The sequence below is a fragment of the Brassica napus genome, chromosome C8 (genome assembly GCF_020379485.1).
Source record: "Brassica napus cultivar Da-Ae chromosome C8, Da-Ae, whole genome shotgun sequence".
NCBI lineage: Eukaryota > Viridiplantae > Streptophyta > Magnoliopsida > Brassicales > Brassicaceae > Brassica > Brassica napus.
The window spans coordinates 4,250,449-4,276,266 of record NC_063451.1 but is presented as its reverse complement, the minus strand read 5'-3'; the positions used below and the strand labels follow the sequence as shown (position 1 = coordinate 4,276,266).

The 25,818-nt window shown below is 40.9% G+C and overlaps 3 protein-coding genes and 1 non-coding gene across 7 annotated transcripts; 3 read left to right on the top strand and 1 right to left on the bottom strand.

Moving 5' to 3' along the window:
- Positions 1 to 3,489: 3,489 nt before the first annotated feature.
- On the top strand, positions 3,490 to 4,638 carry LOC106423764. Its single transcript, XM_013864522.3, has one exon. The coding sequence runs from the start codon at positions 3,654 to 3,656 to the stop codon at positions 4,032 to 4,034; it is 381 nt and encodes a 126-aa protein (XP_013719976.1). The 5' UTR covers positions 3,490 to 3,653; the 3' UTR covers positions 4,035 to 4,638.
- Positions 4,639 to 6,786: 2,148 nt separating this feature from the next.
- Positions 6,787 to 12,695, top strand: LOC106423714. Of its 4 annotated transcripts, none has more exons than XR_001284714.3 (11): positions 6,787 to 7,853; positions 7,932 to 8,527; positions 8,610 to 8,687; positions 8,771 to 8,893; positions 9,226 to 9,339; positions 9,577 to 9,705; positions 9,807 to 10,129; positions 10,230 to 10,309; positions 10,412 to 12,019; positions 12,091 to 12,238; positions 12,318 to 12,695. XR_001284714.3 is itself a non-coding variant. In XM_022708516.2 (6 exons), exons 2-5 carry the CDS (start codon positions 8,429 to 8,431, stop codon positions 10,011 to 10,013), a joined length of 549 nt encoding a protein of 182 aa, XP_022564237.1. In that variant the 5' UTR covers positions 6,811 to 7,853; positions 7,932 to 8,428; the 3' UTR covers positions 10,014 to 10,309; positions 10,406 to 11,212. The 4 variants fall into 4 exon arrangements, 2 of the variants coding, with proteins under 2 accessions (XP_022564237.1, XP_013719937.1); XR_001284713.3 differs by having other exon boundaries at positions 6,790 to 7,853; positions 10,406 to 12,019; XM_022708516.2 differs by lacking the exons at positions 8,610 to 8,687; positions 8,771 to 8,893; positions 12,091 to 12,238; positions 12,318 to 12,695 and having other exon boundaries at positions 6,811 to 7,853; positions 9,807 to 10,309; positions 10,406 to 11,212.
- Positions 12,696 to 15,519: 2,824 nt separating this feature from the next.
- LOC125592129 lies at positions 15,520 to 15,626 on the bottom strand. The gene has a single exon (XR_007327978.1). It is a non-coding gene; the product is annotated as a small nucleolar RNA R71 (small nucleolar RNA).
- A 2,275-nt stretch (positions 15,627 to 17,901) lies between these two features.
- LOC125591790 lies at positions 17,902 to 22,898 on the top strand (the record flags this gene model as incomplete). The annotated part of the gene is made up of 3 exons (XM_048766645.1): positions 17,902 to 19,146; positions 21,601 to 21,872; positions 21,917 to 22,898. Coding segments are annotated over 3 exons (2,499 nt in total), but the record flags the coding sequence as incomplete, so codon positions are not given.
- Between the last annotated feature and the right edge of the window lie 2,920 nt (positions 22,899 to 25,818).

Sequence of the window (25,818 nt, the reverse complement as noted above, 5' to 3'; positions counted from 1 at the left end):
CCGAGTACTATGAGGATGCGGAGAAAGCTTCCGTGATTTCAAAATATTTCCAGGAAATATTCTCCTCCACAAGTGGTGGAGACCTCGCCTTGGTTTCACAGACTCTACCTAATAAGGTTACGGCTGAGTTGAATGATATGTTGACGAGACTACCGAGCCATCAGGAGATAAAGGAGGCCACCTTCTCTATCAACAATAGCAAGGTGCCTGGCCCCGACGGATTTTCCTCCAAGTTCTATCAGTCCTACTGGCATATCATAGGCGAGGATGTTGTCAAAGACATTCTTTGTTTCTTTGAGATGAGCGTATTACATCCGAGGCAGAATGAGACTCACATCCGGCTTATCCCTATGGATACTAGCCCGCAGAAGGTCTCGGATTACTGGCCAATAGCTCTGTGCAACACCCATTACAAGATCATTGCAAAGATTCTTACTAGGAGGCTTAAGCCACTGCTACCCCTGCTAATCTCCAAGACGCAGTATGCTTTTGTTTCGGGCCGTGCCATTACGGATAATGTCCTTATCACTCATGAAACACTTCACTTCCTTTGGACATCAGAGGCAAAAAAGTATTGCTCCATGGCCGTGAAAACGGACATGAGCAAAGCCTATGACCGGATTGAATGGAACTTTTTGAAAGTAGTGCTTACACAGCTCGGGTTTGATCCTACATGGATCGCATGGGTCATGCTGTGCGTGGAGACGGTTTCTTATTCCTTTCTGATAAACAGAGCTCCACAAGGATCAGTCAAACCGTCTAGGGGATTACGACAAGGTGATCCGCTGTTACCATATTTGTTTATCATGTGCACGGAAGTGCTCGCATCCATGTGCATCAAGGCACAAGACAATGGGTCTCTCCCGGGTATCCGAGTAGCGCGTGGAAGCCCCCCGGTTAACCACCTCCTCTTCGCCGATGATACGATGTTCTTTTGCAAATCCAGTGCAGCGAGCGTGACAGCCCTGAAGGACATCATAAGAAGCTACGAGGCGGTTTCGGGCCAGTGTATCAACCTCCTCAAATCTGCCATCACATTTTCCGCTAAAACGCCAATGGAGGTAAAAGCGAGGGTGAAGGAATCGCTTGGGATCACAGCAGAAGGCAGAATTGGCAAATACTTAAGTCTTCCCGAGCTATTCGGTAGGAAGAAACGAGACATCTTCGCTTCTATTCTTGATCGTATAAGGCAGAGAATCAAGAGTTGGACAACACCTTTTCTTTCGGGGGCAGGAAAACAAGTTTTGCTCAAAGCGGTGCTGGCTGCTATGCCGAACTATGCTATGTCTTGCTTCAAACTACCCACATCTCTTTGTAAACAGATCCAATCATTGCTCACTCGATTCTAGTGGGATTCTAATCCGGAAAATAGAAAGATGTGCTGGGTAGCATGGACGACGTTAACCAAACCGAAACACGCTGGAGGGCTCGGGTTTCGAGATGTAGAGAGCTTCAATGATGCCTTCCTCGCTAAGATTTGGTGGCGGCTGTTAAAGGATCCAAACTCTCTGCTAGCTCAGGTTATGCTAGGCAAATATGGGCGCCACTCCACCTTTCTCGAATGCACAATGTCATCTTCGGCCTCACACGGTTGGAGGAGTATTATGGAAGGAAGGAAGCTACTTATGAAAGGACTTGGCTGGGTTGTGGGGAATAGAGAGAAGATAAGGGTCTGGAGCGATCCTTGGCTCTCCTTGGAGGCACCTAAAGCGCTAATCGGGCCCCCAACTGCAACAAACGAGTCTCCATATGTTCGAGACCTGTTATGCCCATTGACCAACAACTGGGATACCGAGAGAATTCGGCTGCATTTACCTCAGTATGAGGAGACGATCCTCAAGATAATCACTAGCGCGACCCAAGCTGAGGACACCGTGGTGTGGCTATCAGATAAAACGGGGTCTTACTCCACCAAGTCTGGGTATGGGCTTGCGATGGAACAGAGGCAAAACGAGAACAATCTACTACCGGGTTGGGATTGGATGAAACAAATATGGAACCAGCAAACGTCACCAAAATTAAAAGACTTCCTTTGGAAAGTGGCGAATATGGCCATCCCGGTGAGCTCAAACCTCGAAAGACGAGGGATGCAACCTTTTGTATGCAAGCGCTGCGGAGGACATGAGGATGATCTCCATGTTCTAGCCTCCTGTCCTTTCGCGCTAGGGGTCTGGGCCTGGCTCCCTTTCAATCATGGCCTTACGCATCTATTCCCTCCACTAATGTTCTGTTTACGGAGGCAAATAAACTGATTTCTTTTCCCCCAGTGGGACTGCGTGTTCCGTTATGGCCTTGGATTTGTTGGAATCTATGGAAAGCAAGAAACAAACTGTATTTTGATGGTCATGTGCTTGCAGGTTCAGAAGTCATCCTCAAAGCAATCAAGGATGCTAGAGAATGGCAGGATGCTCAAATTGATGGTGATATACCATGTGTGGCCTCCTCTGTCCGGCCACAAGCAAGAAGAATCGCTCGTACCCCACCACCACTGCAGGGTATCTCCTGTCACGTTGATGCAGCATGGAATCCCATCTCCGGAGTCTGCGGTATTGGCGGAGTCTTTCACGACCACAATAACACCTCTCGCACCAGTCTACCAGAGAACATCAACTTCTCCCGCCGATTCATCACATCTGCTCTCGTGGCTGAGGCCATAGCGATCCGTTCTGCAGTTATGATGGCTGCCTCGTCCAACATTCGTTCTCTTACGGTCCTGTCTGATTCACAGGTTCTCATCTCCATGGTGAAGGCTAAGGAATCGCGACCTGCTCTGTTTGGGATCATGTTCGATATTTATCACTTTAGTCGTTTATTTGAGTCTATCACCTTTGTTTATGTACCTCGTTTGGAAAACATTGAGATCCATGGCAAAAAATTTCTCCATTGATGGAGTGTAAGCTTTTATTTGAATGAAACAAGTTGTTTGACCAAAAAAAAAAAAAAACTAATTCCTAAATCGATTTTTCTCTTTACAAACTCTAAAATTGAAAACTCCAAAACCTTGTAAACCGACCTTAAACCGCTTCGTGCTGGTTTTTGTTTGTACCTTAAACATTAGGTGGATTCGGGTTTCAACTTTATAAGCTGAAGATAATAAGTTTGATTAGTTTTCATTTATGCAATTAGAACAAGATTGAAATATAGTGTGCATTGTTACTAAACTATATGATATTTATGATGCGTTTACCCCAAAAAAGACTAAATAAAAAGCAACTTTAAATGAAAAAAAATAAAAAGCAATTTCTCTAAGACGAAAGATAGAGAAAGTTAGTGAATCATTAAAAGTTTTCTTTGTGGCCACGGTTTTGCAGATTCTAGTTTAAGTTTATATATAATAAATTTCACTTCCAGTGGTTTTGAATGATTCAAAAATGTATATCAATATTGGGGGATAATAGTGACATGACTTGAATGTATATATATTATAAGATGCCTTTTATTTATGTCAGCTAATTCGTCAGTCTTTCCACGTAAAACCGTCTCCAATTTTATATAGTTTGTAAAGCGACAGAAGAAAGTATCAAATAAGAAACCAATAAAATAACAAGTGTTAAAATTATATAATTAATAAAACGAGAACCGTCCTCATTAAGAAATAACTCATTAACATTTAAAACCATCAAGAACCTTTGAGTTTTCTCTTCAAGAACAAGATGAACGACCACAAAAAATTACTCCAAGGGGGAATGCAAGAAGAAAATCGAGCAAAGAAACCAATATCCGCTTCGCCTACAATGTCTCAGCTCGTGACAGCAAACTCAAACGCAGATCTAACAGGTCCATCAGAGGTCGTGTTTAACGTTTGCTGCTTATGCGTCTATTGTCCTCTTTGCATTCTCTGGTGCTGCATCAAATTGCCTTGTGCAATCGGATGGCGAGCCATCCAAAAAGCTGGACGCCACTTAAGTGGCTGCAGCGGCTGTGGCAGAAGCTTGAGCATGAAGATTAAGGCTACAGATTATTCTTCATTTTCGGATATTGATTCAGATGAAGTGAAATACAAAGCTCATAGTCTTTTAAAACGAATTGGCTGAATTAAAAAATTTAAACACTTTCATAAACTCCCAAACTTTCTCTCATGCCTTTTTCTCTGATCTGCGACTTGATTGTCCCAAACGCGGACGCCAAAAGCTGGAGTTGACTTCTTAATGACGAGTAGATCAAGACGTTGTGATATACCAACGATGTATTATGTATATATTATTTGATAATTTAGAGTTTGAAGATGTTGTTGTGGTGGATTAAAAAGCTATATGTATTATATATATATATATTACTTGGTCGTTATATAAAAGAAATTATATTAGTTGGTGTGGCTTAAATTCATTTTTAATTGACATCAGTAAGGAATAAAGCTGTGATTGTCCCTTTTTCTTCTTCAGTTATTTGTATAAAAATAGGAAATAACATAACAGAGAATTCACCGGAGAAAATAACAATAATCACCTAAAATGTTGATCTTTTAGATAGTATCATAATCTATACTATACTAAAAGGAGGATATATAAGCTCCTCTTAGAGTATCCACGTAGGCACAAAAAATCGTCCAATCAGAGAGTCCGAAGTTGTCTCGTCATCTTATTTATTTTTCATAAAAAATGAAAAAACAATGCAAAGGACAAGATCGAACCCGGGTTAGTATTACATAAATATAAGACAGATACCACTAAGCCATTGAAACTTTCTTGGACACATATACAAGAATCACTAAATATGTAATCACAAACTCTTATGTACATTTACAATAATATGGATTCAACTTTCAAGACTCCGATACTTTGTTTTGTAAAAAAAAATAAGTAAGTGACTAAGCTAATATATTCTTTGAAAGTGTGAGAACATTGACAAATATGAAAAATCATCGATTTTTGTTTTCGTGACAAAATTAAGAATTTTGTAAAAGTAAGTTTAACATATAAATTTTTGTGACAAATATGAAAAAACATAGATTTTTTGTACAATTTTGACAAAACAACTCAAAACATAGTTCTCTATTGTCTTAATAAAATAGCATTTAAGGGTGCAATAATTAAATATATGAATTCAATAAATTTTGTAATTTATAGACAAAACAATAACACAACAAATTTTGAAACATTTGTTTAACCTATCGATTTCTTTTTATGAGAATCCAACTAAACAAGATAAAAAAAACAATTAGATTTATTTAATTACCATTTTATTCAATTTTGAATAATTTCAAATTGTAATAATGTGTCTTTTTTAAGTTACAAAAAAATAATGTTCTTTCTTTATTACACTAGCATTATATATATATATATTCCATATACACAAATAAATATAATATAACAACATAAGCTTGATTTCCGTGATTCATATGAAAACTTTTTAAGTTATCCACCAAAGCAAATTAATTAAATCAATCAAATTGTTACAATACAATAAATTAATATATAATTTTATTTTAAATTAAATTATTTAAAAAGTGTATTTTCTTTAAAAACAAAATAATAAATAAGTAAAACTGATTTGATGGTAATTTTTATGACATATATATATTATGTGAAAGAAATATAAGCTTAATATGGAAAAAAATCTTAAATACAAAAAACTCTAAAATTAACAAAAAAAACTAATAAAAATTAAACTATGAAATCAATTGAAAGCTTCTTAGACTATATTAATAAAATATTTAAGAGATAATTATAAAATTTTGATTTTTTTTGCCAGCCAAAAGTTTATTATTAATTAGCATCAATTATTTCAAGATGTTTAAGAAAGGATGGACTTAAATGATATATGAACTATGAATAGTAGTACTCTATAAAGCTGGCTTAGATAACACATCTGCACATTATTTCCAGTCCTTTTTGATGCCTAAATTCAATTTCTTCAGAGCAGTTATTGCACAAAGAGATCGTATGAGATATTGTTTTGATATTCACATTTGTTTCTTGACTGTTAAGAAGATTGATAACTGTAAAATGTCTCATTCGAATATGATATGTCTATAACCGAGTCCTTAACATGAGACAAGTTTGTTTTAAAAGTAAATAATTTTATTTTTTCTTATATTATATAATAAATATATATTATTTACTGATAATAAAAATATAGTTACTCATCCATCACAAATATCTATACAAATATGTGAATCAAGTACAACAATCAAACAACATAATGATTTTCACAAAGAAAATTTAAAAAATATATTTATGTTATGTAGTCTTATTTTATATTCTTTAAATAATGTAATACAATATTATACATTATTTTTTTAGAATTGAGAAATACATATAATATCTTATCCGCGCGTAGCGCGGTTAAAAAATATAGTATAAGATAAAGATAGAGTTAATTAGACAATGGTGTTTGGCATCTAACGAAATTATGAAACATATCTTTCTAAATCCATGATCCAATAAGGCCCATAACTAAAATTGGTTAAGCCTAACTACTTAATCAAAACAGCATAGCCTGGAAGCCGAAGGAAAATGATTAAGACAACTGAACCAGATTGATCGGTAAGATCCGAGATCAGGTACTCATTGCCGAAGCCTTTTATTTTGGTTAGCAATTTGAGGCAAATTTAAAGAAAATATCTAACGTTAATTATGATGTAGATAAAATCCATATTTGCAGCCTACACACAAGACTTATGCACAAGACTTATGCTGTAATTAGACTTACACACTATTTACATCTCCGAGGCATCTAGAACGTGTGAGGTTTTACCCTTTTAATCTTGATCACTTATAATCGAGAGCAACCGGCTACCTGTTATATGTGTAATTCATTTTTTATTGATATCGCAAAACAACACGTAATATAGTGTGTCAGGCAAGTTGGCCTTGCTCAGTTATCGAAACTTCACTATTTGCTCGTTGTTATCGAACAGCACAATCTCCCAAGATCATCCTTTTAATAATAACTGATCTCAACCCATTTATGTACTTCAATTCAACCATTCTAAATAGATTCCGATCTCTTTTCTGGATGTGATAATTTTTCCGATGGATCAAACCGAAGAACCCCCCCCCCCCCTTCCGCTTCCACCCCGAATGTTTGCGGTTGGCGATGAACGTGTCGGCGTTAGGGTTACACCATATCACAAACCCTTGTGTATTCACAGAATCCTCAACGCTCTCGACGCAGATGAAGTTCAGATTATTCGAGAGACCCCGTTCGGCAAGCTTGTCGAAATTGCAGACAAACCCACGTTCTCTGGCAGATTTGGTAGATTTCTCTTATCCAGACAATTGAAGGTGGCGAAGAAGCACGAAGCCTGGTTCTTATTTGCTGGAAAACCAGTTAGATTCTCACTAGTCACGGGGTTTAATTGCCGCAATTATCCGCCACGTAGGAAGATGAAGAGCAAGAAGAACATAGTAGAGAAGCCAAACTGGGGAGAGCTTTTTGGCTCTATGAGGGAAGTTCCGGTTAACTACGTCATTATGATGCTGAAGAAGAAGACCGTACCTGATAGAGAAATGAGGATCAAGTACGCCTTACTTGCATTGCTGTCCGCAGTCATTCTACCAACGTCTCATAACCCCCGCATATCGAAAGAATACGCAGAGAAGATAAAGGAAATTGATGAGTTCTTTGCTTATCCTTGGGGTCGCGCTTCCTTTGAAATGCTTATAAGTAGCATAAAAGAGAGGGATGAAGTTTCATTATCACAAAAAACCATTGCTCTGTAAGGGTTTGTTTTATCGATACAGCTTGTCATGATAGAAGCCGCTCCCTCACTCACCAGAGTCGTACAAGCCGGTGGGTCATCTGATTCTGAAGGTGACTTTCAAGGAGAGGACGTGTTGGAGGACGATGATACAGAGGGAAAGAAAAGTATCAATCCGGCGCATGTACGAGATATTGATTCTTCCTGCAAGGTAATGTTCCTCAAACTATAGATCTGTAGATTTTGGCACCTCCCGCTGTCGTCTAATTTTTTTTTTTATAAAACACAGACCGACGTTGTGTCCAGCATTGCTAATGGAGTGGAGCTCGACAATGTCGATGCGGAAATTATTTGGCCGGACCCCGAAGAGGATGTTCTTGTGGCCAACATGGAGAAGTGTATTCAGGAGGGGTTTACGTTTTGTAATTCCCATTTTACCGGTGGTGCTTCTACAGCCGATGTTAACCGCATGCGTGAAGATGCCAAAAAGGAAAACAACTCACGCAAAACTACAAAAGGGAACGTGAATCCTACCCCCGGTGTTGCCTTCGATGCTGACTACGTCGTCTCCATCCTCAAAAGTAGTCTATCTGCAGACCTGCGTCGGATCGAGGAAGAAATAAAGAACATTGGTCAGACGTTAACCAAATCGCAAAATCAAATGGAGTCTCACATACAAGTCATGTTCGATACATTCAGAAGAATATTGCGAATGTGATAACCACCCAGTGCACTCGAACACACGTTGATACACCACATGCTTCTCAAGCAGACACTCATGCCAACATGAACAAGTCAACTCCTGCGACAAATCCCTTCGATCCATGTCTCATCATCGAAGGCGCTGTGCGTTTCGCCAACCAAGTGGCACCACAAAGTGGAGATGTAAGTTTAACCGTTGAACTTAGACCCAACTCGAACCTTTGTTTTTGTTGTTGCAGTTTACTAACACATAGAAACGAATTAGTTCGACTTAGGAGATGACCTAGGAAACGAAAAAGCCATACCACCCGATACCAACGGTTCTAGAGATGGAGATGACTTGGTTAACACTCTAACCTCCACACTTGTTTTCATATTTCTTTTTGTAAATCGAATTGGGACTCAATAGGTTGTAATTACGTGCAGGTCACCTCTGCCGATGATGCTGTTGATGTGGAAGCTAATGCAGACGCCGTTGATGAACTAGATTGTGCGGTCGACATGTTCAGCAGCCCACGCCTGAGCAAACGTAGACATGCGACATAAGTGGTTAGCATTCCTTGTGTTTTTTTGGCAACATGTCACCATCTGTGTCTATAGCCTGCTAATAATCATCCTACACTTTTTTTGTTTACCTCTTACCATACACTTTTTACCTTTAGACTACCAACGAAGTGTTGTGTTAACACTATAACCTCCACACTTGTGTCTATAGCGTGCTAGTAATCATCCTACACTTTCTTTGTTTACCTCTTAGCATACACTTTTTACCTGCAGACTACCAACGAAGTGTTGTGTTAACACTATAACCTACACACTTGTTTTCATATTTTCTTTTTTGTGAATCGAACTGGGACTCAATAGGTTGTAATTACGCGCAGGTCACCTCTGCCGATGTTGATGTGGAAGCTAATGCAGACGTCGTTGATGAACTAGATCCTGCGGACGACATGGTCAGCAGCCCACGTCTGAGCCAACTTAGACATGCGACAGAGGTGGCTAGCAATCCATGTTCATTTTTGTCACTCTGTCTGGGATTTTTTTGTCACCATCTGTGTCTATAGCCTGCTACTAATCATCCTACACTTTCTTTTGTTTGATTAAACCATACACTTTTTACTCTTAGACTACCAACGAAGTGTTGTGTTACATTACTGTTTGTAGTAGCAAACACTTTTACACTTTACACTTTGTGATCACCCGACGCTTACCTTTTTTCATACTTTGTCCAGGACAATGCTAACAAGAGGACTGCACAAATGGGTCCACCTCCGGAACATGGTGTCCAACGCACCCCATCTACGTGTGTCGTAAACAATCCACAAACACCTGAGCCCGTAGCTTACGTGAATTCAAATCTGGTATGCACACCACCCTGAAGTTAGTAAATCATTTTGTTATAGAGCTTATGTTTTTCACTTTGTGTAACCTTTTTTCCCCCATGTGTTCCCTATATTGAAAGGATAATGTGCAGACAAATCTTGTTTTCCCAAAGCCTACATTCTCTCTTGGACTAACACAAGAAGAACGTCATGTCAGCAATGTTGATGAGTCCTTGGAAGCGGCTGCACCAATCAGTCTCGCAGACAATGAAGAACCGTTCCAACCACACATGAAAAGTAAGAGACAAAAAGTTGTGCCGCGTGCGCTTGTTGGAGACTACCAATGAAATAAACGATTCCTCACCCGAGCATGGGAAGCCCATGTTAATGCTTTGCATCGTGGCCCTAACATTGACTACGCCGCAAAAACTGGAGCTCTTTCAGAAAAGCTAAAAACAGGATTGTTCGCCTTCTAGCTCTAACTTCATTTAGCTTTATTCAAGTTACGCATCTCACCAACCATGCTAACAATGTTAATGTCGATCCAATCTTCTTTGCTGCAGTGTTATCAATGTACAGTCAATGTCTCGACAGCAACAGCTTGTTTGCTTTTCTTCGTCAATCTTCCCATTTAACTGCGAAGGTATCATCATAACACCCCGGCGTGTCCTTTTTTTCCGGAATAATCCTTTGTATGTCAACTTAATATGTATTTTGTACTCTGCTATTTTATTGCAAGTGGTAGACGTTCTCATCCATCACACCCGATCGTTGGTACAAGCACACTCTCAAGACCATCAACCCAACAGCCTCGTTTTCCTGGACACTAAGTTTGTTACCCTGCTATCCGAGACTTTCGTAAAGTTCTCCAAGTCCTCTAAGAAAGAGAGCTACCGTTTCCCGCATTTGTTGCTTGAATACCTTGCTGGAGATTGCCCAATTACCGAAGCTACTCGCATCTACTTTCCTTTCAACTTCGACAAAAAGCATTGGGTAGGTGTTTGTGTTGACTGTTCCCTTTCGCAGGTCTTAGTGTTAGACTGCAACACATCGCTTAGGACGGACGGGATGATCAACAAAGAAATCCATCACATTTCGGAAATGTTTCCTTACCTATTGAGACGTGCGGCGAAGCAATTCTTTTCCAAAAATTTAAAGACTCTAAGCATTGACAGACCCCGTATCGTTCCCCAGAACCACAACAACTTCGACTCCAGTATGACCTCTATCCTACTAATGCAAGCGAATGCGGTTGCTGGTCTAGATGTCTGCAAATGCATCACACCCGATGTCCTTGACGTTGAGGTTCCAAAGACTTCAGTCATGATCTATGAAGATAACGCCGGCGTACTTTGATCCTAGCTTCCCAACCTCTGCTTGCTATATTTTTGGCTCCTTTTGTACTTTCTGTGTTGTTTCTGTGTTGTATAATGGGGTGGAACCACACCTTTTCAGTCTTTTGTAACCCCCGACTTCTTAATGTCGCACTGGTGAAATTTATGTATAACTAAAGCTTTTGAAATGACCAAACTGTATGTTTTAACGAGCTATAATCTGCTGTATCCGAAATTTCGAACGATATTTTGGCTCTAAAATATATCTAGCCACTTACTCGTACGCTGAAGTTCACGTGTTCACGCTGTTGATAGCTCACTATGGATTTTTTTAACCAGTCATAAGGAGGCGTGTATATGTAGCTTACTTTCTTAGCTGGCTAACATCATATACCAACTCCGTGAGACAACATATTTTACGAGCTACACAGATGACTTATCCGACTACTCCCAATTTGGTTGATTCATTTATAATATCTTAACCGGTTTCAAAAATCTTAAAGATCAGGTGTTCAATGTTTCGCCGGTTTTATATGTTCACATTCGTAAAATCCAATCACTTTGATTGTATGATCTCATTCGTCTCATCTAATATGTCATTCTGAAATACTTCTAGGAGCCTACAAAGGTTTGCACATTAGGAAATGCATGCTAATTTTTTTACCTCTCATACACCGAATAAATTTAACCGGCCATCACAATGCATGTCTTTCTTACATACACATTAGCTGGCTAACCTTATTACTCTACAACCATTCACAATTAAAATGAAGCAATCGTAAGTTTCCGTCCAATTCTTAGTGAGTCTCATTCTTATTTGGGCTTCGATTCATTATGGGCTGAAACCCTAACCCTATGTGATGTGTCCGTTTATCCACACGACGCCGTTTTCTATCTCATTTCCTATTACTTTGTCTTGTTTCCTGATACCCTCGGAATTTGTCACACACATCCGCCGTTCAATTATCTCGCAAGAAGGATGTCGCACTCCGCAAATCCCAGCTCCTCCTCTGTTTCAGGTAATCGAACCACAAGCGTCAATATATGTTCGAAATCTATTTCACCCCAATAGTTGTAACGCGAATTCTAGGTGGAGGTAATGTGAGCCGTCGTTGAGGAGAAAGGCAGAGGGGCATACCGAAATTCTGTAGATGCGGTGAGGAAGCTACGATCAAGACGTCGGGAACAGCTAAGAACCCGGGGAGTCTTTTTTACTGTTGTCCACTTCGCTCGGAGGGGTAATTTTCTGTTTAGCAAGTTTTAGGTATATATCAAATGTTCTAAGAGATCCTTTGTGTTTTACCTAAAATAACACAGGACAATTATCACCTGTTCACTTGGACCGACGAACGTGTGGTCGAAGAGGTCGAGGACGTAAAGTGTATGGTTAACGATATAAAGACTCAGCTGTCGGAGGTTAAAGCTGATGTTGCTGGGCTGGAGAATCAGCTCGAACATAGCAATGTTATGAATGGCCTGGCGAGGAATCGTTGCTGCGCTATCTTGTGAGTATTTTGTGGCGTCCTCTTTGATCTTGATGGATTGTAAGTTCATAACGTATGTGGAATCTTGTATTTTGTCACTTCGCACTTGCGTATCATCTTGACTAGGATATGTTGATATTTGTTTTTTGGTGTGTACCGTGGGGGTATGCCGGTCTGCGTGTCGTCCATATATGAAAACTTATATATTTTAGTAACTATGGATCTTTTTGATTTTCGGTTAACTCATTAGCACCCAAACAGGATAGCCTTTTTCATCTTCTGAAGCACTTCCAGCTTTATGTACTTCTGCATTAGCCAACCAACATCGATGCGAAACGGCTAAATAAGCTATTAGACTAAACAAAAACAGTATAACAGAAGCAGTATAATTAACAAGATCAAACAACATCTTAGCGTGCTAACATCTTACCACTCGCATTTATTCATTCTTTCTTCTTCTCTGGTAATTAACACTGATAGAACTAGAAATAGCAGTATATAGATTTCAGATACGCGGTAATATAAATAGGTTACTTGTTAATTTCTTATTTGGACAAGCAATGACAATATTCGTTATAGCAGAATGTTCATGCCACAGCATGGTTCAACAGCATGAAGACAGTGGACAACAATATCCAGTTACATCATCTAATTATCGAATCAACATATTTATTAACCAGCTATAAAGGTATCCTTCAAACTTAAATGTAAGTCCATCAAGATGATAATAACTCTCACCCTACCAAATGATTGTTCCTTATTTCACACTTTTTTCATTACGCTTCCTTGAAGCTACCACATAATTTCATCTTTTCCACCATATTTTATCTTTCCTCTGTTTGTCTTTAACACTGATAGAAATATAGATAGCACTCTACAAATAATTGTTAAGCGATAAAACTGATATTCCGTGTTTTTAACGGTTTTAAACTCGTTTTGGAGCAATTAAATGGTCGGTTTTAATTAATGTTTTGGTCTATTTGATGCGTTTTGGTGTTCTTAAGTGTAATATGCAGGTTACTAGATAGCTTGCAAGAAAAGAACGCATTCGGGATTTATTCAGAAGCAAGATGGACCGAACAATAGACCGAATGAGAAGTATTGATCACACAGGACATAGATCGACCGATCCATTGTCTGTGGATCGACCGATCCAGAGCTAAGAAGAAAAGCCGTGAATTGTAGCGACATGCGTAGCGACCAGAACTTGTCGCTACGGTTTCATGCACTAGATCGACCGATCCGACCACTGAGGATCGACCGATCCCACGCTCTACGGGCTCCACACGCACCAATGAGCTTTTCACTCCTTTTTACCCACTCCCCTCAAGAAGGGACAAAAAATGGGACTTTTGGGACTCAGAAAAGATTAGAGACGACCAAGGAGGAGATTTACAAGTTCTTGAGAGAGATTTGAGAGTTTTGTAACTTGTTTTGTGTGATTTGTGAAGATTTGTAAAGGAGTTCATCTCAAAACCATTTGGAGAAGATCTTCTGAACCTTTACTCTGTTTTAATACAATCTTATCATGTTTTCTTCATCAAAATCGTGTTGTTCTTGCTTAGTTATGTGTGAGTAGTCATCTAGTTGGGTTTAGGGGTTCTCATAGGGGATTTCTTGATGTTTTGATTCATAAAACGTGTGTAGACTAAGGGATTACGTTTTGGTTCTTCATCTAATGGATTTCTTACTGCTTGAACTGAATTGATCACTTAGTTCATGATATCAGATTGTTTGATGCACCGAAAGTGATTGTTTGAACTTCCGAAAATACTTTAGATGAGCAAAGTGTCCTTAACCCTCGGAAGTTGATGTTATTGCGCTTTGTGAACATATTGAACCTGTTCTTAATGCTTGTTTAGAAATTGAAACTCAGCGGAAGTTAGTGTGGAGATTTCTATAACATAGAGAATTAGCGCTACGGAAGTAGGTTAATTCTAATATCGTGTTTGAGTTCTAGACGGTTCTTAATATATCCCTGTGTCTGCCATTAATTGTATCTTGATTAAAAAGAAATCCCTGAGAATTCCCAATGCCCAACGTTTGTTTTAAAATAGTTTTCAAATCGTTTAAATCATCTTTTTACAGCTTGTTTATGTTTTGTGACACTAAAGAAAATTAAATAAAAAACATCAAAAATATATCTTCGTTCGCTGTAGCTATTAACTTGTCTGCAACTCTACGTGTGATCATCGGTCCCTGTGGATTCGATCCCGCATTACTACTGCGTACTTTACTGTGCACTTGCAGTTAGATAATCGGGTTAAAACTCGACACATCAAGTTTTTGGCGCCGTTGCCGGGGACCATTTGGTCACCCTAGAGTTAATGATCAGTTTAAGACTATAGCATTTTTATTTTGTCTAATGTTTCTGTCTTTCTCTTTCTGTTTGTGTTTTCAGGTGAATGAGCGGATTTCATACTAGAAGCAAAGGATCATCGAATTTAATACCTTTGGAGTTAGAGCTCGGCCGCCTAGAGAGACAAGTGAAAAAGAAAAGACTTGAGTCCGCTGAAGAGGTTGAAATGGCTGAACACCAAGAAGACCAGTTTCAGGACAACCCGCAAAATCCAATTCCTGTAGATGAACGAGAAGGCAACAATGCTGGTGATAATCAGCAGGCTGGTGTAGCTGCAAGACAACAGGCTGGAGACTATGGCATGCCTAGGATGACGCTTGCACATTATGATACACCAGATGCATTCTATGCCGATCGTTCTGGGATTCGCCCACCTCCCATTGAGAGAAGAGACTTTGAGATCAAGACTGGTCTCATTAATTTGGTGGAGAAAAATCCGTTTCATGGAAACCCGTCTGAGGACCCGATGTATCACTTGGAGCATTTTGAGCGAGTCTGTGACACCAGCAGACATAATGGAGTTCCTCAAGGCGCTTTGAAATGCAGGTTGTTCCCGTTTTCCTTAGCTGATAAAGCTATCAGATGGTTAAAGTCCATCCCTCCAGGATCTCTTACTACATGGGAAGAGACAAGAGCTGCTTTTCTACAGCATTTCTTCACCAAGTCAAGGTCCACATATCTGAGAAGCAGAATTGGAAGCTTTCAGCAGCTTGATTCAGAAAGCTTTCATGAGGCTTGGGAGCGTTTCAAGGAGTACACACAGGACTGCCCTCACCATGGTTACACTGATGTGAGCTTGCTGAACATTTTCTATAATGGAGTTCATGAAGAGAGTCAAGATGCCATGGACACAGCAAGTAATGGTGATTTCATGACCAAGACTGTTGAAGAAGCTTACACCTTGCTGAACAACCTGTCATCCAGCAAAGCAAACCGCAAGTCAAGGTTTGACACCAGCCAGAAGGGTGTTGGTTATGAATCCAAGAAGATAGATGAGCTGAATGCCAAGATTGAGATGCTTCTCAAGAGAGATCAGAAATCTGTGAAATTTGTGGAGGAGCAAGGCTATCGTTCCTCACAAGAAACTGTTGGTGATGATTCAGATGATATGCAAGCTGATGTGAACTACATTGGTGGTCAAGGAAACTACAACAGAGGCTACAATCAGAACCTTGGATGGAGTCAAAATCAGCAAAATAATCTGTCTTACCGGAGCAACAATGTGGAGAATCCACAACATCAGTCCTACCCTCAGGCAGGAAACAGGCAGAACCAGAATCAGAACCAGAGTGTGTTCAACCAAGGATATCAGAACAGAAATCAATATCAGGGGAACAACTCGGGCAACTCAGGATTTCAGCAAAGGCAGCAGTACAACAACTACCAGAATCAAGGGAATGCCTCTTCGTCACAGTCTTCTCAGGATAACGAAATTAAGAAGATGCTGCAAATGGTGCTAGAAGGTCAGAAGAATAGCACTGCAGAGATAAACACCAAGGTGGATAACATGTATGGAGAGCTTAATGGGAAGTTTGAAGCTTTGAACACCCATTTGAAAGTTTTGGAAAAGCAAGTTGCTCAAACCGCCTCCAGCAGCAGAACAGCACCTGGATTTCTACCAGGGAAGTCAGAGACGAATCCCAAGGAGTTTGTGAATGCTGTAACACTTAGGAGTGGAAAAACGATTGAGGGATCGAATAAGAAAGAGATCGACCGATCTCAGGAACAGATCGACCGATCCAAGGGGACGGAGATCGACCGATCCGGTCCATGTGGATCGACCGATCCCGTGTCAACGAAGCCAAATTCCTCTGAACCTGAAGAGGTGTATGTGGCGCCTCCTGCTTATGTTCCTAAGGCTCCATACCCATCCAGACCAAGGCAGAAGATCAAAGAACGTGAGTACGAGAAGCTAAAGAACCTTGTTGGGGAGTTACATGTGAGATTGCCATTCGTTGAAGCGGTGAAGATGGTACCTTCTCTTAAAAGGTACATGAAGGAGATTCTTACCGATAAGATGAGCCTAGAGCGTGGTGTGTTGATGCTCAATGAGGAATGTAGCGCAGTTCTACAAAATGTCATGCCTAAAAAGCGTGAAGATCCCGGAGCATTTGTTCTACCATGCCGCATTGGATCACTTACCTTTGAGAGGAGTCTCTGCGATCTGGGTTCAGGAGTGAGCCTAATGCCTTTCTCTGTCTCTGAGAGGCTAGGCATGACGAACTACAAACCTACAAGGATCTCCTTGGTCCTTGCTGACCGATCAGTGCGAAGACCAGTCGGTGTACTAGAAAACATCCCTGTTGGTGTTGGAAAGGGATATGTGCTTACCGATTTTGTAGTTCTGGAGCTGGAAGAGGAACCTAAAGATCCTCTCATTTTGGGCAGACCGTTTTTAGCTACTGCTGGAGCCATGATTGATGTACAGAATGGGCATATAGACTTACGTCTAGGAGACATGGCGATGAGATACAATGTGGAGAAGGTGCTGAAAAATCCGACTATTGATGGACAGACTTTCTGGGTTGATACATTGACTGAACTGGTGGAGGAAATGGATGAAGAGTTGCACACTGATGATCCTCTACAAGTCGCATTGACCCAAAGGGAGAGTGAGTTCGGGTTCATGAACCAAGAAGTGGTTGGATTTTCTGAGATTTTGGATTCAGCCTCACCGATTGAGAAGCATGTCGCCTATGTCAGCCTTGAAGACTCAGGCACCGATAAAACCGTCAAACCGTCATCCTCCCAACCAGATTGGAGTGAGGAGAATGCTCCAAAGGTGGAACTTAAAGCCCTCCCAGCTGGGCTGAGGTATGCATTCTTGGGACCGAATTCCACATATCCTGTTATTATTTGTGCTAACCTGAATAATGTGGAGACCGCTTTGCTTCTTTCAAAATTGCGAAAGTATAGAAAAGCATTGGGGTACTCTTTGGATGATATTACAGGTATTTCTCCAGATCTTTGCATGCACAAGATTCACTTGGAGGATGAGTCAAAGACGTCCATAGAGCACCAGCGAAGACTGAATCCCAAACTGATGGAAGTTGTGAAAAAGGAGATTCTAAAGCTGTTGAGTGCAGGGGTGATCTACCCAATTTCAGACAGCACTTGGGTGAGCCCGGTTCATGTGGTTCCTAAGAAGGGTGGCATCACTGTCATCACAAATGAGAAGGCTGAGCTGATTCCTACCAGAACAGTCACAGGGCATAGGATGTGCATTGACTACAGGAAGCTAAACTCAGCCACAAGGAAGGACCACTTCCCACTTCCTTTCATTGACCAGATGCTGGAAAGACTAGCCAACCACCCCTACTACTGTTTTCTCGATGGCTACTCCGGGTTCTTTCAGATACCCATTCATCCAGAGGACCAAGAGAAGACAACATTCACCTGTCCATACGGTACTTTTGCCTACAGGAGAATGCCCTTCGGATTGTGCAATGCTCCTGCCACTTTCCAGAGATGCATGATGTCGATCTTTACTGATCTTATTGAGGACATTATGGAGGTTTTTATGGACGATTTCTCAGTCTACGGTTCTTCATTTACCGACTGCCTTGCTAATCTGTGCAAGGTGCTGGAAAGATGTGAGGAGAAGAACTTGGTGCTAAATTGGGAGAAGTGCCATTTCATGGTGAAAGATGGCATTGTTTTGGGTCACAGGATATCAGAGCAGGGTATCGAGGTTGACAAAGCAAAGATTGAAGTTATGACCAGCCTACAGCCTCCTAGGACAGTGAGGGATATTCGGAGTTTTCTGGGACATGCCGGTTTCTACAGGAGGTTTATCAAAGACTTCTCTATGATAGCGAGGCCACTCACCCGTCTGCTGTGCAAAGAAGCGAAGTTTGTTTTTGATGCTGACTGCCTCGCTGCGTTTCAGATTCTCAAGAAGTCTCTAGTCAGTGCTCCCATTGTGCAGCCACCAGATTGGGACTTGCCATTTGAAATAATGTGTGACGCAAGTGATTACGCGATTGGAGCTGTTTTGGGGCAGAGAAAAGACAAGAAACTCCATGTGATCTATTATGCCAGCCGAACGCTTGATGATGCTCAAATCAAGTATGCTACCACTGAGAAGGAGTTGCTGGCAGTAGTTTATGCTTTCGAGAAGTTCAGGTCCTATTTGGTGGGCTCGAAAGTAATTGTGCACACAGATCATGCAGCCTTGAAGTACCTGATGACGAAAAAAGATGCTAAACCGAGACTCTTAAGGTGGATCTTACTGCTACAGGAGTTTGATATTGAGATCAGAGACAAGAGAGGAGCAGAAAATGGAGTGGCAGATCATCTTTCCCGAATGAGAGTGGAAGCTGAAACACCACTGGATGATACATTACCCGAGGAGAATGTCTATGTGATCACCTTGCTGGAGGATGAGTATTTGGATCAGGCTGATTGCTGTGTCATGAGACAAATTCAGGATGATCTCCCATGGTTTGCAGACTTTGCAAACTACCTATGTGCTGGAATTGAACCACCGAACCTGAAGGGGTATGAGAGGAAGAAGTTCATGAGAGATGTGAACCACTACTACTGGGATGATCCCTTCCTCTACAAGAGATGCTCAGATGGTTTATTCAGGAGATGTGTTCTGGAGAATGAGATGCAAGGGATTCTTTTCCACTGCCACAGTTCAGAATACGCAGGCCATTTTGCAACATTCAAGACGGTTTCTAAGGTCCTGCAGGCTGGTTACTGGTGGCCTACACTTTTCAGAGACGCCCATGAGTTTGTCTCAAAGTGTGATGCATGTCAGCGGAAGGGCAACATCAGTAAGAGAAATGAGATGCCCCAAAATTTCATCCTTGAAGTTGAAGTTTTTGATGTATGGGGAATTGATTTTATGGGCCCTTTCCCATCTTCTTATGGAAATGAGTACATCCTGGTTGCGGTTGATTATGTCTCCAAGTGGGTGGAAGCAGTAGCCAGCAAGACAAATGACTCTAGTGTTGTCAAGAAAATGTTCAAGACAGTCATTTTTCCAAGATTCGGGATCCCGAGAGTGGTTATTAGTGATGGAGGCTCTCACTTCATCAACAAGACGTTCGATAAACTGCTGAAGAAACATGGAGTAAAGCATAAGGTAGCTACACCTTATCATCCTCAGACAAGTGGGCAGGTTGAAATATCGAACCGAGAAATCAAGGGGATTTTGGAGAAGGCTGTAGGCAAAACAAGGAAAGACTGGGCTGTGAAGCTTGATGACGCCTTATGGGCGTATAGAACCGCCTACAAGACTCCCTTGGGCACCACTCCTTTTAATCTGGTCTATGGAAAGTCTTGTCACCTACCTGTGGAATTGGAGTACAGTGGTTTTTGGGCAACGAAGTTGATGAACTTCGACATTAAAACCGCTGCAGAAAGGAGGATGGTTCAGTTGAACGAGCTGGACGAGATTCGGTTGAACGCCTATGAGAACACCAAAATCTACAAGGAAAGAACTAAGGCGTGGCATGACAGAAAGATAATCCCGAGAGACTTCGCTGCTGGAGACAAAGTCCTTCTGTTCAACTCTAGACTCAAGCTATTTCCTGGAAAGCTTAAGTCTCGTTGGTCCGGACCTTTCACCATCACAGAGGTTAGACCTTATGGAGCTGTTGTCTTGGAAGAGAATGGGAGGAAGTTCACAGTCAATGGGCAGAGGCTAAAACCTTACTTCACAGATGCAAAACCCGAAGAAGGAACCAACATTCCTTTATCGGAACCTGATCTCGCCTAAGGACAACAAAATAGTCAGGCTCGCGACTTTAAACAAGCGCTGAGTGGGAGGCAACCCACATGGTTTGATTTTCTTTCTCTTTTGTGATTATGTTTTCTTGTGTGAATTGATTTTTGGTTGTGTTTTTAGATGATTTTCAGGCATGTATCACGATCAGGCAGAGATCGATCGATCCTAAAGAAACAGAACGGGCGATCCATGTAATAGATCGGTCGATCCGGGTGAGGTGGAGCGGTCGATCTCAGGAGAAGATCGGTCGATCGACGCGTATGGATCGGTCGATCTGAGGTAAGTATTGCCCGGTTTGATTTCACTTAATTTAAACCGGAAAACACCCATAAAACACCCAACTCGCGAAAATATCGATCAAAACACATATCATTTCATCTTCCTCTCCTCTCAAACTCTCTCAAACCTCTCAAGAACACCAAATTTGATTTCCATCATCTCTCATCCGATTTTTGTAATTCTTGGTGCTAAACTCATTAGTTTTTCAAGCTCTATCCGTTTCTACCATCAGTTTTCATCAAGACACAGGTATGACTCTCTAATTTTGGAATCTAAAATCGCCCTAGGGTTTGATGTTGGGGAATCTCCGAATTCTAAATGGAATGGCATCTAGGATGGTTTATTTGTGATGATTATACTCATGGGTTACCTTGATTGCCAATTTCGTGGGTTGAATTGAGATTTTAGAGAAATAATTTCCAATGGTCATAATGTTGATAAAAGTTCAAATTAAAACTGAAATTCTAATTGTTTGAATGAAATGCTTGAATATTCATGATGATTAACACTTTGCAGCATGATTTCTTTAAGCAATTATGAATTTGGAACTGAAAAATAAAAATTTAATTTTGGAGTTTAATTGAAAAACGAAAATTGGAATGGAGTGTGATGTGTTATCTTGAGTTTTGAGAAGAGATGTGTGCTAAATTTTTACATGTTTAGGGGATTGATCAGAATTGATTTTATAAGAGTGTTTTTCTATTTGTCTCTTACTTGGGTTTTGATGAATTAATTTTGCAGATAATGCCTAAGAGACAGAAGAAGAAGGGTGAGCGTGGGAGTTCCTCGGTACAGACTGCTAGGCTCAGCACAAAGGGCAATTTCCGAAAGACGGATAGGTCTCATCCTGCGAATCGAGAGATAACCCAGCAGTGGGATATACATGATGATGATTTCTACGAGCAGATGAGGGGAGTGGAAATATGTCCGTCGCGCTTCGCTCACAGAGACACTACAGATGCATTGGGGATAACCGAGGATATTGAAGCCTTGTTCGAGAAGATTGGCCTGGGGTACATCTTCGATCTCACTGTGATTGCTATGCTGATTTGACCAGGCAGTTCCTCGCATCAGCCCGCCTCTACCATCCTGACGAGGACAACCCGGTAGCTGATAAGGCGATGTTCTCCTTCATTGTGAACAGGCAGTTCCACTCCATGACCATCTTTCAGCTGTGCGACGTCTTTGGGTTCGGGAAAGGACGTCAATCTTGTGTTCCTGACTTCCCGGAACACAATGATTTCTGGAAATTCATCGCTTCAGGAAACTTCATCTCTCGAGAGGCCAAGCAAGCTAGAATTCGTAGCCCTGTTCTGCGATATGCAGTGAGAGTGATCAGCAGTGTTATCTATGGGAAGACAGAACCCGCTGCAGTGACAAAAGATGAGCTAGCTCTTCTGTTCATCGGGGCTGGACACCTATGGCCTCAGGGCGCAGACATTACCTATGTTAGCGGGAAGGACATAAACATAGGAGCTGTGATCGCGGAGAAGCTTGCGTACTTCAAAGTTTCAGACACGAAGAGATGTGGGTTTGGAGCGGTTATCACACGGATCTTAAGGCAATGTGGAGTGTTTCTTCCACCTTTTGACAGAGTGGTGGATAAGAAGGGGATGCATCAGAACTTTTTCGACATGAGAGCACTCATTAGCAGCCACTACCTCACCGGCCCTTGGCGAGGTAGCATCGACAAGTCAGCCCCTCATATCTACCAGTTCCATGACCCACAAGGGAGAGAGCAATTTGTCAAACTACCCTATACCGCCATCACCGAGCTGACTGATCCAGGTGCTCTCATATTTCTACCACCGCCTGCATTTCTCTGCGCCAGACCCGCGACACTGAAGAAGAAAGGAGTCGCATCATCATCGACACACCAGCAGGCACCACATGATGATATAGAGGAGGAGCCTGAAGATGAGGAAAGTCTTTTCCCCACGGATTTCACTCCGTATATGCTGCCACCAGCACCTCCCGCTACTGCATCCGCTGCTGAGATCAACGCTTGGTCCATCAAACCAACAACTCCATACTGCTGAAGATGTGGAAGGGAATCTGCAACATTAAGAAGGGATGCGCATCACAGCCAGCTGTTTCTGGAGATAGCGATGACGACTCAGGCGCTCACGACACCGCTGCTGGACCTGAGGCAGCGGAGGACTCTGATGATGATGGAGCATTGGAGAGGCGCTCGAAGAGGCGCACTGACCGCAACGCCTGATCGGTAATCTCTCTTGGAATTATTTACACCGAGACGGTGTGAAGTAAGTCTGGGGGAGGATGCTACTTATGTACCATATTGCTATTATTTCTTTTATTTTCTTAGTTTATCGGATTTGCTTGTGTTTTAAAAACTCTCTACGTATTTTTATCAGACCCTGTGATGATTATTAGACTATTTCCTTGTGTGTTGTGCATTACATTTCATATTGGCCATTTTTCAGGACTGTTAGCGCAGACAAACCGAGGAACCACTTGACCAAACAACCTCTCCTTAAATCTTTTATCAAGTCTCGGTGAATTGTAATCGACTCAACTATTTTTGACCATTAATGAATTTAATTTCTTTTGACCAGGAATCAACATCAGGAAACGGTACACCATATACACATTCAGGATTTTCTTTACCACATTTTACCACTCTTTAATAATCCTGAATGGCCAGACTCATCAATAGTTTGGTACCACACCTACACCTTACCCTTTTATTTCATCTCCATGCATTCTTACACACTGATCATATGTGCATACATGTGCAAAAACAATGGAGAGATTAGGGTAGACATGGTTCATCCGACTGCTTAGGTAGGATCGGAACATTTAGGTGGTTAGACACGGACCTGTGTGTCTAGAGGTGTAAATAGAAAAATTGGGTGTTGTAAGTGTGTGATTGCATCGCAGTGTATATATTCGATTTCGGTTTGTATAAGTTTTCGTTCTGAAATATAAAAAAAAAAAAAAAAAAAAATCCAGATATGAATCGATTGATTACCACAAAACATTTGCAAGTAATCGGTCGATTCTAAAAAAAAAAAAAAAAAAAAAAAAAAAAAAAAAAAAGAGTTCATGTTTATATCTCATTCAGTAGATTTGATTTAGACATTTTATTTTTATTTTGTGTACCAGAGATGATGCGTTGTTTAAATTTGGGGTTAGAGTTTGAGATTTGTTGGGTTTTGATCATTTGAGACTTGAGCAGTTCGAAAACGTGGTTATCAATATACTCGGTTTCTCCAGCGATTTTGCATAATGTTTTGCATTTTTTTTGTTATCGCTGATACCCACAAACACTTGAGCCTCACCTAATTAAACACTAAAACAGCCTCCCAAACACCGAGCCCGTTATACCTGATGGAGATATCTTTGGTGGAAAGGTCACGCCCTTTTTAATGAATGTAAAGAGTTGATTACTTGAAACTGAGACTTGCAGGTCTGAAATATGGAAAGGTTTGCGCGGTCTTGGTGGGGATTTGGAATGAATGCCTTGACAGTCTCTGATTTAAGTGGTTAGCGAAATCACAAGGTAAGGTCTACTGAGGGTTAGTGAGCTCCCAAATTTTAATCCTCTTTACTTGAGGACAAGCAAAGATTCAAGTCTGGGGGAGTTGATATTCCGTGTTTTTAACGGTTTTAAACTCGTTTTGGAGCAATTAAATGGTCGGTTTTAATTAATGTTTTGGTCTATTTGATGCGTTTTGGTGTTCTTAAGTGTAATATGCAGGTTACTAGATAGCTTGCAAGAAAAGAACGCATTCGGGATTTATTCAGAAGCAAGATGGACCGAACAATGGACCGAATGAGAAGTATTGATCGCACAGGACATAGATCGACCGATCCATTGTCTGTGGATCGACCGATCCAGAGCTAACCGTGAATTGTAGCGACATGCGAGCGACCGACTTACGGTCGCTACGGTTCATGCACTAGATCGACCGATCCGACCACTGTGGATCGACCGATCCCACGCTCTACGGGCTCCACACGCACCAACGAGCTTTTCACTCCTTTTTACCCACTCCCCTCAATAAGGACGAAAGAACTCGACTTTGGGACTCAGAAAAGACCAGAGACGACCAAGGAGGAGATTTACAAGTTCTTGAGAGAGATTTGAGAGTTTTGTAACTTGTTTTGTGTGATTTGTGAAGATTTGTAAAGGAGTTCATCTCAAAACCATTTGGAGAAGATCTTCTGAACCTTTACTCTGTTTAATACAATCTTATCATGTTTTCTTCATCAAAATCGTGTTGTTCTTACTTAGTTATGTGTGAGTAGTCATCTAGTTGGGTTTAGGGGTTCTCATAGGGGATTTCTTGATGTTTTGATTCATAAAACGTGTGTAGACTAAGGGATTACGTTTTGGTTCTTCATCTAATGGATTTCTTACTGCTTGAACTGAATTGATCACTTAGTTCATGATATCAGATTGTTTGATGCACCGAAAGTGATTGTTTGAACTTCCGAAAATACTTTAGATGAGCAAAGTGTCCTTAACCCTCGGAAGTTGATGTTATTGCGCTTTGTGAACATATTGAACCTGTTCTTAATGCTTGTTTAGAAATTGAAACTCAGCGGAAGTTAGTGTGGAGATTTCTATAACATAGAGAATTAGCGCTACGGAAGTAGGTTAATTCTAATATCGTGTTTGAGTTCTAGACGGTTCTTAATATATCCCTGTGTCTGCCATTAATTGTATCTTGATTAAAAAGAAATCCCTGAGAAATCCCAATGCCCAACGTTTGTTTTAAAATAGTTTCAAATCGTTAAATCATCTTACAGGTTTATGTTTTGTGACACTAAAGAAAAATTAATAAAAAACATCAAAAAATATTTGTTCGCTGTAGCTATTAACTTGTCTGCAACTCTACGTGTGATCATCGGTCCTGTGGATTCGATCCCGCATTACTACTCGTACTTTACTGGCACTTGCAGTAGATAATGGGGTTAAAACTCGCACATCAA

Bases quoted from the DNA above. Each gene is read 5' to 3' on its own strand.
- LOC106423714 (XM_022708516.2), top strand. From the start codon at position 8,429: ATGAACAAGTCAACTCCTGCGACAAATCCCTTCGATCCATGTCTCATC. The intron at 8,528-9,225 runs GTAAGTTTAACC...AATTACGCGCAG, and splicing joins TGGCACCACAAAGTGGAGAT to GTCACCTCTGCCGATGTTGA. The intron at 9,340-9,576 runs GTGGCTAGCAAT...TACTTTGTCCAG, and splicing joins AACTTAGACATGCGACAGAG to GACAATGCTAACAAGAGGAC.
- LOC106423764 (XM_013864522.3), top strand. From the start codon at position 3,654: ATGAACGACCACAAAAAATTACTCCAAGGGGGAATGCAAGAAGAAAAT.